This window comes from Ceratotherium simum, chromosome 34 (genome assembly GCF_057802395.1).
Source record: "Ceratotherium simum simum isolate JZ-2026a chromosome 34, ASM5780239v1, whole genome shotgun sequence".
In the NCBI taxonomy this organism is placed as follows: Eukaryota; Metazoa; Chordata; class Mammalia; order Perissodactyla; family Rhinocerotidae; genus Ceratotherium; species Ceratotherium simum.
In genome coordinates, this window is record NC_141933.1 from 1,082,004 (window position 1) to 1,098,136 (window position 16,133).

The window sequence follows — 16,133 nt, forward strand, 5'->3', positions numbered from 1 at the left end:
CTCTCTCAGCCTGGCCCCTCGTCTGCCTCTGCTGTGACACTCCTCCAGGGCTTGTGCAGCCACCCCGCTGCTGTGATTTCTGCTGCTCACTGTCAAGGTGCTCAGTCTAGTCCAGGGCGTCTCCCTGGCAGCACGGCTGACACTTGGGGCCGGATCATTCTCTGTCGTGGGGCCCGTCCTGTGCACCGTAGGATGCGGAGCAGCATCCCTCCCCGTTCTCCACCCACGAGATGCCAGTAGAACATCCTCCATTTTGACAACCAAACATGCTGAGACTTTGCCCGAGGTCTCCTGGGGCAACACTGCCTGTTGAGATGGGCCTAGACCCACTAGCACTGACAAGGTGTGGGTGAGTTTTCTGACAACCCCCCACCACCACCATCCCTTCCCCCCAACCACCACCCCACCACCCCACCACCGACCCCGCCATGCCGTCCGCCTGAGGGCCGTCCGCACTTTCCACAGCCAGAGGAACTGGGAGTTGCCGGATCCTGCTCCGTCTGTGCGCTGGGAGTCATCCTGGAGGACCGAGTCCTGAGTCCTGATGAAGGGCCCTGGCAGGGGGCTCTTGTTCAGCCAGGAGTGTTGCCCAGGTGTGGGCTCTGGGTTAATTTCTTTTTGTGTGTGTGAGGAAGACTAGCCCTGAGCTAACATCCGATGCCAATCCTCCTCTTCTTGCTGAGGAAGATTGGCCCTGGACTAACATCCGAGCCCATCTTCCTCTACTTTATATGGGACGCTGCCACAGCATGGCCTGACAAGCGGCGCGCTGATGCACGCCTGGGATCCAAACCTGCAAACCCCAGGCCGCCGAAGTAAAGCGCAAGCACTTAACTGCTGTGCCACCAGGCCGGCCCCTGGGTTAATTTCCTTTTTTTTTTTTTTTAAATAACATCATAATTTTATTTATTTATTTATTTTTCCCCCAAAGCCCCAGTAGATGGTTGTATGTCACAGCTGCACATCCTTCTAGTTGCCATATGTGGGACACGGCCTCAGTATGGCCGGAGAAGCGGTGCGTCGGTGCGCACCCAGGATCCAAACCCGGGCCGCCAGCAGCAGAGCGCGCACTTAACCGCTAAGCCACGGGGCCGGCCCCTGGGTTAATTTAACTCAGCCGAGTGTCCTGGAACACGAAGTAGGCCCTGCTTCGGCCAGGCCCCGTGGCAGAGACGGCCCAGCGCTGGCTGAAACTCTTCCAGAGCTGCCGGCTCAGCCCCACGCGGCTTCTCTCCAAATGGAAAAGGGTGGGAGGTGGGTTACCAAGAATTCTCAGCGTTTGGGTGCTGACCTTTTCCTCAGTAATGCTTCTGGGAAAGGGCAAGAGGCGCCGTGCCACACCACAGGACGACTGCCTTCCTTCTTCTGTGGCCCCGCGTGAGGCTGAGGCCCCTTCGTGGTTGGGTTGTGGTAGGCAGGGTTCGGCTTTTTTCTTTAACCCACTTTAAAATCTCAGTGGTCCTGGGGGAGGGAAGGTCTAACTGGACTTCACCTGACATCTAAACTCGTAGTTCTTGATCCCACTTTCAACTGTGTCACATCTCCCCACTACATGAGCTTGGAAGATTAACTCACTCTATAAATTCTTTTTTTTTTTTTTTTTTTTTTTTTAAGATTTTATTTATTTTATTTTTTCCCCCCAAAGCCCCAGTAGATAGTTGTATGTCATAGCTGCACATCCTTCTAGTTGCTGTATGTGGGACTCGGCCTCAGGATGGACGGAGAAGTGGTGCCTCGATGCGCACCCGGGATCCGAACCCGGGCCACCAGCATCGCAGCGCGCGCACTTAACCACCAAGCCACAGGGCCGGCCCTATAAATTCTTTAAGTAGTTACCTATTTGACTTATTCAACACGAGAGAGAAACCTATTTTCAACAAGTCACAAGACACGTACCCAGCTACGAGGATTTTAGGAATCTCCCCAGCAAACGCCTCGGCCATCTCTCGGCTGCCCACGTTGGCGATGCAATGCAGGGCCAACCCCATGAAGGTGGGGTTTCGACTAGCCAGGTCATTCTTGATGGCGTTGTTGATCAAACGGATCAGCTCACTATTAGAGTTCACCAACACAGAGATGAAGAGATATCCCTGGGTTCCACAAAGACAAGAGAACAGAAAGCTCATGACAATCTAACTCAACAAGGGCCCTGAGATACCTAGAAGACAACAACACAGACACTTTCCACCTTCAGAGGGCCTCCAGCACTATTCCAATCTGTTCAGTGTACTGCTATAAGACTCGTGCCACCTGCATTGTGATGAAAACATCAGTTCTGTTACAGAAGCAAAGTCTCCGCTTCCAATTCTGCCATGGGACAGTCCTGCAGGACAAACCTAAGCGGTACTTAGTCAGATGTCACCCCAGGAATCAGACATCTTGGTCCTCCCCAGTCCCACTCACCTATCTGTGGTGACACGTCTGAGAGACCTGGACTCACCACTGTCCTGAACAGGATAGGAAGGGGCCTTCATTCAGTGGGCTTGCCTTGGCTGTAACTAAGAAACTGGGGTGATTTCCAGAAACCCAGCTGACTGCTGTTGCCCCCTCTCCTGAATCTGTCTTTGTGTCCCCAGCTTCCCCTCACCATCCAGGCCAAAATCCAGCCCCATGTCACCCCCACTCTCTACGCCCTCCCCAGGCAGGGGGACACAGCGATTTTCTCGAGACTCGTCTGATCACTGACCACGCACGTTAAACTCCTGCCCAGCTTCCCGTCAGTCTCAGGAGAAAGGCCCCATCCATGAGCCCACTCCTTCTCTCCATCTGGCAGCTGCTGCCCTTTCAGTTCTGCACTCCCACGCACGTGCCCTTGGCTGGGTGCCACGTGCTCTGCCCACCCTCATCCCCCAGTTAACTCCCTGCTTTCAGTCTCAGCTCAGGACGCCCTCCCCAGGGAGCCCTCCCTATAGCTACGTCCTTCTCAGGGTCCCAGAGGGTTCTGCAAGCCTCCTTCCCTGGCACAAGCCGTTATTCTCTATTTCTGGGGCTGTCTGATGCCATCTCCCCACTGGACAAGAGCAGGGCCCGCGACTGCTTTTGATCACTGACTGTGTCCCCAGGGGTCTCCCCAGCACACTAGTTGGTCCATGGCAGACACTGAATAAATTCTTAGTGAGTAAATACCAACACTTAACAAAATTCCTGGGGCATCGAGGGTATTTTTTTACTTTCTGTAAGTTAAATTTTTGGACAAATAGGGGGAAATGTTTCTTTGTAATACTAGAGAAAACATACAGAAATAATGTTACTCCAACAGGATGCAGGGCTAAAATTACAAAGCTGAGAGGCTTCAGAAGCCCGGGTACAGCACTGTCTGAGAAGGTGCTGGGAGCAAGGGCACATACCCATCTGCATGTGGGTGTGATACCCGTTTCAGAAGCAGAACCTTGTACAAGAGGCCACGAGGTAAAGTGATTTGTGACAGTGCATCAGCAAGGCACTGTAGGGAAGGACACAGCCTCCACTCCCTCTGAGGCGGACCTCAAGGGAAACAGTCGCACCCAAGGCACCATCACAACACAGCTGGGCTTTGTGCAGCCCTGTCCAAACCCACAGGAAATTCCCAGACTGGATGGAAGTTTTAAAGAAAGAGCAAGAAAAGAAATGGCCACCTGATCAAAAGAACCTTATCCCCGATGCCTGGAGAACACTCGATGGTGGGAAAGGGCAGGGAGGCCCCGGGGCCAGCTCAGGTGTCAGCCCCTGCAGCTCCGTGGGTGTGACAGGAGGCCTCAACTCCATCCCGCCCCACCCCCACCGCCACACTCACAATCTGCTTCTCCGTGTATCTGTTGGAGCTCAGCAGGTTCACAGCCTCCATGTGTCCAAAGTCAATGTCGTGACCCAAGAGAAAGATGAAGAGCAACTTGCAGACGTATTTTTTTTTACTATAGCCATCAAGAGCCTTGTCACCTATGGAAAAGGGGGGTGAGGCAGGGAAAGCAGAGAACTCATCAGCAGGCAGCATATGAACCAACCTCCAACAGCGGGGCAACTGGGTCCCCAAACAGACACACCACAGACACTGTCCAGCATGAATGGTACTTCTAAACCGGGTGGTGCACATCAGAATCCACGTTTGGCTTCTCTTAAAAAATAGAAACCAGAACACATGGCAGCAAGAGTTCTGCCCTCCCAGGACAGCCCTAGGCAGGCGCTGTCGGGCCAGGCCCCCGGGCCTCACCCCACCCTGCCACAATCCACCAGGGTCCCAGGAGCCAGCTGGCCTTAAACCAGCAAGTTACTCTTTAAATACGTTTATCAATTTAGGCAGATGAACATACTCTAAATAATCTTCCATTTCACACCAGTTTCAGGACAAATCACCCATTCACAGAGATCACACACACAGGGATCAGAAGGGCATCTGCGTCTTCACCTAATCACGGCTGACTGGGCACTTCACTAGAGGTCCTAGCACAGCAGACTCCAAACAGGTCACTGGCAGAATATAAAACGTCATTTTGAAAAGGACCACATGCACCCCCGTGTTCATTGCAGCGTTACTCACAACAGCCAAGACGTGGAAGCAACCTAAGTGCCCATGGAGGGACGAATGGATAAAGATGATGTGGTACATATACACGATGGAATACTACTCAGCCATAAGAAATGATGAAATCCAGCCATTTGTGACAACATGGATGGACGTTGAGGGTATTATCCAAAGTGAAGTAAGTCAGAGGAAGAAGGTCAAATACCGTATGATTTCCTTCATTAAGTAGTAGAAAATAACAACAACAAACACACACATAGAGACAAAGATTGGACTGGTGGTTACCAGAGGGGAAGGGGGGAGGGAGGAGGGCAAAAGGGACAATTCGGCACAAGTGTGTGGTGATGGGTTGTAATTAGTATTTGGGTGGTGAACATGATGTAATCTATGCAGAAATAGAAGTATAATGATGTACGCCTGAAATTTATACAGTGGTATAAACCAATGTAACTGCAATAAACAAAAAATTTTTAAATAAATAAACAAATAAAAAGGACCACTCAGCATTGCTGTTTTAAATACCAGAAGTTCTTATTTCACCTGAGAAGTGCAAAATATCCCTTAGAGTCAATCTCTAGAGACTGTGGAGGTGACAACCAGAAAGCGTGATTGTCTTATTAAGCTAGTCTTACGGCGACACTGCTGCCACAGTATGAAGGGCCCGTGTAGGACATGGGGGACGCGGAAGACAATGACACGATGCTCCTCATTGGTAAGGAGTTGGGACACTCATGTTCCGTGAATGCGCACTGGCAGACCTCAAAGAGCTGTCTAGGAGAAAGAGCCCCCCCCACCGATTTCCTGGGGTGACAGTCGATTACATGTCAGCCAGCCAGCTGGACACCTCACCTTGAAGAGCTCTTAGAACCCTCCCTCCTTTTCAGCAGCAAACTGACATATAATTTAATGACCAAACAATATAAAAGCAGACCGGGCCTGGTTCCCCCCAACACCCCCCACCAGCTCATCTGCTCGCTGTGCCCGAGGAGCCCGGCTCTGTCACTTTCCGACTGGAACACGTCCCTGTCAACTATGGGAAAGCGTCTGTAGGTGTAGAGCATGCAGCCCACTGCAAGGGGCAGCCATCCCCCATCTCCCACCCACCCAGCTGTCCTTCAAGAACCAGCCCAGATTCCATTGCCTTCTGGAAGCCTCCTTTGACAACCAAGTCAAAAGTACCACCCTATATCCTCTCCTTCTGGAGACAGGTCCCTGCTCCTCAGTTAGAGCACGTCTTACAGGAAAACCTAGCAGTGCGAGAGAGGAGAGAGCGAATAGCCCAGTCAAACTGAGCTCTGTGCAGACGGCCGTGGAGGCACGTGGGGCTCTTTCCCTGAAGCACCTTGACTGGTTTCTGCTCCTGCAGGACCCCAAACGCAGGGTCCCTCCTACAGCCCTTCCCAACACTGGCAGACTCACAGCAGGCACACGTTTAAAGGCTGAGCCCCCAGGAAAGGCAGGCTGTGGCTAAGGTGAGAAGAGTCACATGTCTCTCAGCCCTGACGCTGCGCTGACACGGGGTAAATGCCCACACCCAGAAGGCAGTGTGGGCACTCACAAAGCACTGACAAGAGCTGGAGACCAACCTGGGTCCCAGCCCAGAGGGGAGACAACAGGGAACCCTGCCTGAAGCCAGAGCACCCAAAGGGGCTACATCCTCAGTGAGACGGTGGCGGGGGAACCTGCACTCGCAAAGGGAACCAAAAGGGAGACTTGTCTGTTTGTATCACAGCTCAGTGCAAACGGGAAAAAATGACAGTCCCCGAGAATACGTGGCCCAGGCCTGCTCTCCTCTCCCTCAGGTGCCCACCCTGGTCTGATGCCACCTGGTTTGAGGTACTCCCTTTCCACTGATTGCATCCAAATGAGGCCCAGCCCTGAGTCCTCTCTTCATAGCGGTTCTTTCTCATCGGGAACTGTGCGGCTGGGCGGGCGTCCGCAGTGCCTCCCTCCACTGAGCAGCTCCCATGAAGACTCGGGCCTGACAGCAGGAGGCACCATCACTTCCCGAGACATATGCTGGAGTCAGGCTGGGGGGTCCTGCGGAGCTTCAGTTGGGTCTGGTGGGTGCTTGCTGCAGGCTCGCCTGCTGGTCTCAGGGTTGATGATGACCCCACTGTTTTCTCTGGCAAGTTTCAAACCATCAGCCCTCCCAGACCCGGCTTCTCAGCAGCAGCCAGCTGTGAGGGCTGCAGACTAAGGGGCAGGGTCACCTCCAAGCTCGAGAGCGACATTATAATGCATCCTGCCTCGGGCACGCCTCACACGTTCCAAGAGTGCCTCCATCAGGGGCAAGGAGAGTCACCCCAGGGGCTCGGTCCCACTGCTCCAAGTGACAGCACGTGCACTTCAGACTCGGAAGGCCTTGAACACAAAAGCCTGCTCATTACATGCAGCCTAGATGCTCATCACTGTCAAAGCGTGTTCACTGGCTCCACCTGCATTCACCCCATACATCCCCAACACCTATCACCTACCCATCCAGGAGCAAGGCCCAGGGATGGAGTGCGCGAGAAACCCCTTCCATGTGCATGAGGAGCCCGGCATCCTGACAGCCCTCCACAAGGCACCGCTGGGCCTGGCTCTTCATTCTTCAGGAGCCCAAGCCAGTCTCCCAACTTCGAAACTCACTGTCAAGACACAGAGGCTCCTCACACCACTGGTCAGCTCCAAACACATGTCCACGGATGCTCCAGCCCAGGGCATAACACCTCTGTGCACCTCTCCTTCACGGTGGTCTCCGTAGGCCACGCAGAGGGACATGGCTGCAGGAAGGGGCCCACCCGCAGTTTAGGGGGAGGACGGGAGAAGCTCTGCGGTCCCACAACACCTCTCACCCCACCCTGGCCATAACCTTCCCACGGCCCTCTCTACAGGACCCCAGTGGCCAGACCGGCTCCTGCCCTCATGAGCACCCAGATTTGCCTAGCAGCCCCACATGACTCATCTGTGGATAGGGTGGGTCCCCGCCCTCTGCCCACCCCCAGTGGCCTGCACCCTGGCCAAACCAGCAACGACCTTCTCTGCTCTCCGACCTTCTCTGCTCTCCGGCGGGATGAGCTACCCCCTACCCCAAGCAGAGGCCTCCAGATCTGTTCTCCTGGGGGCTCTCCTTCAGCCCCGGCCACACGGTCCCCTTGTGTCTTACAGTCACTCTTATCAGAGTTCAGTAATTCTTTACAGTAAACGTCCCTACTCCCTGTGGATTCTCTTCCTGACTGGACCAGCCTGAGACAGTACTCAAAATGTCACTTTTAGTATTGGGCTAGAATTGTTTTTGATTCCAATAATCTCAAACTGTTAAATAGAGCCTTTTCTGAGCTGTAAATGGGGATGATGATAGTGATTCCCGTGTCCTGCTCGAGAAAGCTGGCCACAAACCACAAACGCATCCTGACTGAGGATCGGGGTCCAGGCTGTGTCCTGGGGTCTCTCAACTTCTCTAAGGCCCGTTCCTCAGTGGGCCATTACAGAAATGAAGCAGGACACTGCTCCTGGGGCTCAGTGGTGCCTGGGACAAAGTGAGACACAACAGAAGCTAATGAGGACCACATTTCACTGGCTCTCGAGATGCATGCTGATTTCAGAATGTGAAAAATGTGAAAAAAATCTATCTTAGAATGACTAAAACCTGACGTTTTTATAACAAAATATCAAATAGATAAGACACAAGACTGGAGAGTGGGCTAGTCACCACAGCATCTGGAGGCACAGACATGTTCCCTCTTCCTCAAGTGCTGGGGCCAGAACGAAGGAGAGGCACCCTTGACAGTCACTCGCCATCTGGGCCAGAGCCAGGTCGGCCCTCCGTACCCCCATGATGGGGGTCCCCAGCACCTGCCCCTCCTGCCACACTGCATGTGTCTCCTGCCTGCTTTGTCCCTGTCACACCCCAGCACCACACCCCAGTACCAGCACCAATTAACCTAATAACAACCCATCTGGTCACTTGTGCATCTCAGGCCCCATCCTGTGTCCTTTCAACAGTGGCCATGGTCAAAATTAGTCCAATATAACCACTTTTTAGGGATGGGGAAATGTAGCCAGCCCAATGTCTGTAAGCTTTGCTTATGACCCTAGGAGGCCTCAGGCTGACACGAATTTGCCATCTGTGCCTTAAGGACAGGACCCTTGTGCTAACACAGACATGGCCCCAGACAGGTAGGTTTCTAAACCTCTAGGCTTTATCGGGGTGGGGAGGTCACACATGTACCCACATAAAGGCAGGAAGAGGGCTCCTAGCCCACTGTGATAACTGAACCTGACCACCCTAGTCAGACTCTACCCTGCCAAGAAAGGTGTTCTCATCTGACAACTAAGACGCTAGGAATAACCTACAGGTCTCTGCATGATCGCAGGGATAACTTTCTAACACTAGGGAAATGCATCCAAGACCCAGGAACCAAAATCTTCTGGATGATTTTTAGGCTGTGATCCTTTTTCACCCTTCCTCTCACAGAGATTGGTGCTCAAAGAGGTAAAAAGGATAAGATGCCAAGGGCGGATAGGAAGTCCCCTGCTTCTGCACTGTGCCAGTACCACTGCCTCCAAGGCTCCCCTCTCACCCCATGTCAGATAAAGCGCCCCCTCCTCTGTGAAATCTTTTACAACTGCTGACTCCATTCCCTCCCCAGTGTCCCCACAGACAGAGGACATGTTCTTTACTCTCTCTATAATGCTTAACCGAATTTAGTTGCTTAAAAAGGGAGACACGAGGGGCCGGCCCCGTGGCTTAGCGGTTAAGTGCGCACGCTCCGCGGCTGGCGGCTCGGGTTCGGATCCCGGGCGCGCACCGACGCACCGCTTCTCCGGCCATGCTGAGGCCGTGTCCCACATACAGCAACTAGAAGGCTGTGCAACTATGACATACAACTATCTACTGGGGCTTTGGAGGAAAAAAATAAATAAATAAAAATTTTTAAAAATAAAAAGGGAGACACGAATTAAAACCACAATAAGGTACCACTACACTCCCAGTGGAGTAACTAAAATTTGAAAGATTAACCATACCAAGTGCTAGCGAGGCTGTGGAGGAACCGGGACTCGCACAGGACTGTTGGGATGCACAGGGGTGCAGCCACTCTGGAAAACAGTGTGGCAGTCTCTTACAATGTAACACACACACCTTCCATATGACCCAGCCAGTCCACGCCTAGGTGTCCACCCAAAGGGAATGAAAACATGTGTCCACACACAGACTTGCACTCCAATATTCACAGCAGCTTGACTCACAGCACTCGAGAACTGGAAACAACCCAAACGTCCGCCGACTGGTGAGTAAAGCACGCCGTGTGGGAACCAATCACTGACACCCGTGACGTAAGCAAACCCCAAAAGCACCGTGCTAAGTCAAAGAAACCAGATACAGAAGACTATCACACTGCACGATTCCTTTCATGTGAAATTTCTAGAAACAACAAAACTATAGTGACAGAAAGCAGATCAGTGGCAGCTGGGGAAGGTGGTTAAGTGCAAAGGGGCATGAGGATACACTTTGGAGTGGCAGAAACATTCTCTATTTCATCTGTGGTGATGGTTGCATGAATACACGCATTCGCCAAAATTCAAAGTGCACATTTAAAATGAGTGAATTTTATTGTGAATAAATTGTATCTCATAAAGCCAATTTTTAAAGATTACTGTGTCAAAATATCCCAGGAGAAAAAGAAGAGCAAAAGATGAAGGAACACTGAACAATGATGGAAACTGGGGAAGCTGGGCAACGACCGCGTGTAAGAGGACAGTATAACGAATCCCCTGACAGGTGAGCTTTCACATTTCCTCAGGAAAAAGTTGTGGGTTTTTACGTCTTTCTACACCTACAATAACAGATGTTCTTTACGGGAACTGTTTTTATTCACCTCTGTAACCCTCGTGCCTGGAACTTAGTGAACACCTCCAGCAAATCAATGTTACATCATCTGGTCAACTCCTGAAGACGATCAATAATAAGAAACTGTCGTCTCTCTGCATAGTCTAACACGACAGCTGTTCTCTAAAGGTTTCAAGACTGAGGGTATGCCAGTTAATGTCATCCTAACTAACCCATTCCATGCCAAAACTTAGTGGCTACACAACCAGCAGGGATTCCTGCTTGCGAGTCTGCAGGTCAGCCGGGGCTCGGCTGGGGCTGCCTCCACCACCCGAGTTACCGGAGGTGGATCTGGGCCTGCTCCGTGTGTCTCCCAGGCTCCCAGCCCAGCCGCCACCTAAGCATGTGCTTCTCGTGGAGGAGACGGGAAATGGGCAACCCCCTTCAAGTTTAGGTTCAGAAGCGGCGCACAGCCACTGTCTACATTCCACGGGCCATGTCACATGACCAAGCCCCACCTCCTTCCTCAAATGACAGAGCTCACTGGGGAAGCCATTGGCCTCGAGCTTTCTTGACAGCAAGGTTTTTAATTATAGATACAACTGTCTCATGTTCCTACGACTATCCAAGTTTTATGATCCTTTGTTTGTTGTCTAGTATTTTACTTCTATATCTATATCTACACAAAACCTTATTAAACACAGAGATCGTGTAAATTTACCTACCTATCTACCACTTCTTTCCTTCTTTTCTGCATCTCTGACCTTTCACGTGCGATTATTTGCTTCTGGCCTGAAGTACATCCTTTAGAATTTCCTTTAGCATGGGCCTTCTGGTGGGAAATTCTCTCCATTTTGTTCTGAAAAAGGTCTTTTTTAGCTTCATTCTTAAAAGGCCTTGTTGCTGGGCACTGACTCCAGCTGACGGTTATTTTCCAGCATTTCAGAGAGTCTTCTGCGCAGTTCTGCTTCCCTGTCACCGTGCGAAGCCAGCTGTCAGCATATATGCCGCGCCTCTGAAGACAACCCATCTTCTTCCCTCTGGGGCTACTTTTAAGATTTCCTGTCTTTGGATTTATGCACTTTCACAATAATGTGTCTAGGTGTAGATTGCATTTTATTTATTTGACCTGTGTTTGTTTAATCTGTTGTTTGGTAAATTTCATGAATTCTTGCAAGTTCTCAGTCTCACAATTTCTCCTTTCCTTCTGGGCACCGATTAAACCTTTTAGACCTATCCCCACATCCCTATGTCTCCTACCCGCTTTTTAGTTTGCCCTTTTCGTCCTCCATCTGGGCTACATTTAAGAAAGGGGTTTTTCTTACCTATCTTTCAGAACACTAAATCTCTCTCCAACGATGTCTGTCATTATACCTGGCTGCTGAGTCCTTCATTTTGATTACTGCATGTTTCAGTTCTAGAACTTCCATTTGATGTTATTTCAAAATCTGCTGTGTCTACACTTTCCAGGTTTCCTACTGAAATTTTCAAGTTTGTCTTTTATCTCTTTAAAAATGGTAAAACTAGGGGGCTGGCCCAGTGGTGTAGTGGTTAAGTTCATGCACTCCGCTTCAGTGGTCTGGAGTTCACAGGTTCGGATCCCAGGCACGGACCTATGCACCATTTATCAAGCCATGCTGTAGCAGGCATCCCACATATAAAGTAGAGGAAGATGGGCACAGATGATAGCCCAGGGCCAATCTTCCTCAGCAAAAAGAGGAGGACTGGCAACAGATGTTAGCTCAGGGCTAATCTTCCTCACCAAAAAAAAAAAAAAAAAAAGGTAAAGCTAGTTCTCTACTATAATCTGAATCTGGTATTGGAGATCTTTGTGATTCTGTTTGTTGTCTCTGCTGGTTCTTGATCATGACGTCTTGATTCTCTGTGTGCCTGATTATCTGTGACTGTATGCTGGACATTATATGTGAAAAATTATTTGTAGGAATCATTTGCAGCCTATAATGATAATATCTTCCTCCAGAGAGGACTGTTTTTCTTACCTTAGTTTAAGTTTAAGGCTGAGGTTCTGCAAAGCATCCAGATATTAGAAGCCCAGCTGCAAGTCTGTGACAAGAGGGGCTCACTTCCAGTTCACTCTTGCCCTAAGGGCATTGCATTTGAGGGTCTCAGTTTAAAGGGGAAGCGGGGCTCTACTGTTGGTGGGCTCTGGGCTTTGACTTTTCTCCTTCTAGACCAAAGGTGCTCAACCTCAGCACTTTGACATCTCAGGCCAGATAATGCTTGATGAGGGGCTGTCAGGTGTTTAGCACCCTCCTGGCCTCCACCCACTAGATGGCAGGAGGGCACCCATTCTGAGTTCTGACAATCAAAAATGTCTCCAGGTCTTGCCAAATGTTCCCTGGAGGGCAAAATCACTCTGATTGATAACCGCCCCTATACACTTCCAAAGTCACCAAAACTCCAGCTGTTTCACAGCTGCTCCTTTGGGATTACCACGTGCTCTCAAGGCACAAACAGCTGAGTGCTGTACTTATTTCCCTGGGCACTTTCCTTCTCCCAGATAAGGCCCAGTAATTCTCCTTTTTTCTTGTTACTGTATGATGCTCTCAAGATTTTTTTTAATACTGTGTCTCTTTTTAAGTTGTTTTCAGTGAAAGAGTTGGTCTAAGTCTGCATCATCATCCAAAGTGGCAGCTTCTAGCCACACGTGGCTACTAAGCACTTGAACTGTGGCTGGCAAACTGAGTGTGCTCTAAGTGTAAAATACACACGAGATTTCAAAGACTTGGTGTGAAAAATAACTTTTTTTATTGACTACATGTTGCAATGATAGTATTTTAGGTATACTGCGTTAAATAAAATATATTAAGATTAGTTTCACCTGCTTCTTTTTACTTTTTTTTAATGTCCCTACTAGAAAATTTGGGGGGCCAGCCCGGTGGCGCAAGCGGTTAAGTGCGCACTCCGCTGCGGAGGCCCGGGTTCACTGGTTCGGATCCCAGGCGCGCACTGATGCACCGCTTGTCAAGCCATGCTGTGGTGGCACCCCATATAAAGTGGAGGAAGATGGGGACGGATGTTAGCCCAGGGCCAGTCTTCCTCACAAAAAGAGGAGGATTGGCAGATGTTAGCACAGGGCTGATCTTCCTCACACACACACACAAAAAAAGAAAATTTGGAATTATGTGTGTATTTGTGACTTGCATTATATTTCTACTGGACAGTACAGTCTAAATTATCTCATCTACTGTAACTGGAAGTAGAAGTTCCCCAGAGTGCACATTTCTGCGGTGAGCAAGTTGGTTTTCTCTCATCTGCTACCAGTCAGGGCACACACATGCTCAATAAACACCAGCTGGTTAACAGGTAAGAGGCAGCCTCCCACCCTATCTAGGAGGGCTTAGCCTAGACAGGCATGAAGGTGGAAGAAACCAAAGTCTTGTTTGTCCCAAAACATCTATACAGATGGTGTGAAGATCTACCATCTGCAGGGCCATCACCTCTTTTTATAATAAGAACGTGATTAATATTTGTTAGGCACTCACTTTCTGTCAAGGAATTTATATGTATTTCTTCATATAGATACAATTAGCGTAGCAGACATGGACTCTCCCTTCAGTAAGGGACTGGAGCTGCCAAGAGTGTGGTTAGCGACAGCGGTTAGCTCCGTCAGGGTCTGCCTTCCTCAGCTCTTAACGGGGCCGTACGAGGGCTCAGCCCCATTTCCACCTAACACCAGACTCCTCTAACAGGCAATCTTCACTCCAAAGCTCCCTAACCAGCTAGTGACAACTTCAGCAGACCAGCATCTCCATCTGAGGCTTCCCGAGCCCTCTCTGACCCTGCTTCCTCCTCTACTTTTAACTAGTGGTCCTCTCTAATAAAACTCTGTCCTCCAATCCCATCTCAGGGTCTGCTGAACGGAGAACCCAGCCTGAGGTAATCAGTATCCCATTTTACAGCTGAGAAAAAAGACACAGAAGGGTAAGTAACTGGACAAAGTGACACAGCAAATAAGCATCAGGGCAGGGATATGAATGTGGGCATAGTCAGGGCAACCTCACTCTTCACCACCACGTGACATCCCCTCCCTTTAAGAAGCAACGAAAGTTAATAGACACCTCACCACACAAGATGTACAGATGGCAGATAAGCACATGAAAAAATGCTCCGCATGACAGGTCATCAGAGAAATGCAAGTTAAAACAAGAGTAAGATATCACTACACACCTACGAGTGTGGCCAAAATCCAGAACGCTGACAACATTAAATGCTGACGAGGATGTGGAGCAACAGAAACTTTCACCCTTTGCTGGTGGGAGTGCAAAACAGCACAGCTACTTTGGAAGGCAGTCTGGCAGTTTCTTACAAAACTAAACATACTCTTACCATACAATCCAGCAATCACACTCCTTGGTATTCACCCAAAGGAGCTGAAAACTTATGTCCACAGAAAAACTTGCACACAGATGTTTACAGTAGCTTCATTTATAATTGCCAAAACTTGGAAGCAACCAAGATGCCCTTTACTAGGCGGATGGATAAACCATGGTCCCTCCAGACAATGGAATATCATTCAGCACAAAAAAGAAATGAGCTATCAGCCGTGAAAAGACATGGACGAACCTTAAATGTATATTATTAAGTGAAAGAAGCCACTCTGAAAAGGCCACATACTGTATGATTCCAACTGTAAGACATTCTGGAAAAGGCAAAACTATGGAGAGAATAAGAAGATCAGCGGTTACCAGGGGTTAGTGGAGAGGGAGGGACAAATAGGCGGAGCACACAGGATTTGTAGGGCAGTGAAACTACTCTGTATGATACTGGAATGGTGGATACATGTCACTATACATTTGTCCAAACCCATGGATTCACCAAGAGTGAATCCTGATGTCAACTGTGGACCTTGGGTGATTATGATGTGTCAATGTAGGTTCATGGATTGTAATAAATGTCCCACTCTGGTGGGGGATACTGATAATGGGGAAGCTGTGCGTGCAGGGGGGCAGGGGGTATATAGGAAATCTCTGCACCTTCCTCTCAATTTTGCTGTGAACCTTAAATTGCACTAAAAAAAATAAAGACTCTTATATATTATATAAGTCTTTGTTAAAAAAAGATAAATAAAAAATTTTTCTAAAAGCAATGCCAGTTATAGACACCACCCCCACCTGCCCAAAAATCAAATATATATAAGCAAACCATTTCACATACAATTTCAGGAGTTTCATAGACCTTCCAGAGGATCCTTGGGCCTGGTTAAAAATATTAACCATAATACTTTCCCTAGGGCTCAACAGGGGATATACCAATTGGTAACAGCTCTAATTCTACCAGTTTTTGCATCACCTGATAACACACAATATCCATTCTCAAGCCCTGAAAAAGCATCCATTCCAAGAAATTCTGTCTTCCGCCTGTTACTACGGTTCCTCAGAGTTCAGTCCTAGCCCTCTCCTCTACTCATTGTTCCTGGACAATTTTAGCCACTCTCACGGCTAAAGTCTACTCAGAGACTTGAACTGGGTCTCAAACCTATAAAAATTAACTGAAAAACTAAGGCTTAAAAGATTAACCAGCCTTTCACAAATACGTCCTCAAGACTGAAAATCTACATTTTACAATTCTTCAAAATGAGGATGTTCAGGGAAGGTGTACCCCCCAAACTAGCTTACAAAGAGGCAGTCTACCTGGTGGATCAGGTAACATGGTACGTTAGTCATTTCATCAACACAGAAAACACTTCGGGGCCGGCCCCATGGCTTTGTGGTTAAGTGCGTGCGCTCCTCTACTGGCGGCCCGGGTTCGGATCCCAGGCACGCACCGACACACTGCTTCTCCGGCCATGCTGAGGCCACA

General features: G+C 49.5%; 1 protein-coding gene across 1 annotated transcript in view; it reads right to left on the reverse strand.

The window, feature by feature from the left end:
- The window catches only part of AP2A2 (adaptor related protein complex 2 subunit alpha 2), a 90,753-nt gene that overhangs the window by 38,695 nt on the left and 35,925 nt on the right, over nt 1–16,133 (reverse strand). The window contains 2 exon segments of the mRNA XM_087422399.1: nt 1,897–2,090; nt 3,773–3,915. Of these exon segments, the coding sequence (XP_087278525.1) occupies nt 1,897–2,090; nt 3,773–3,915 (337 nt within the window).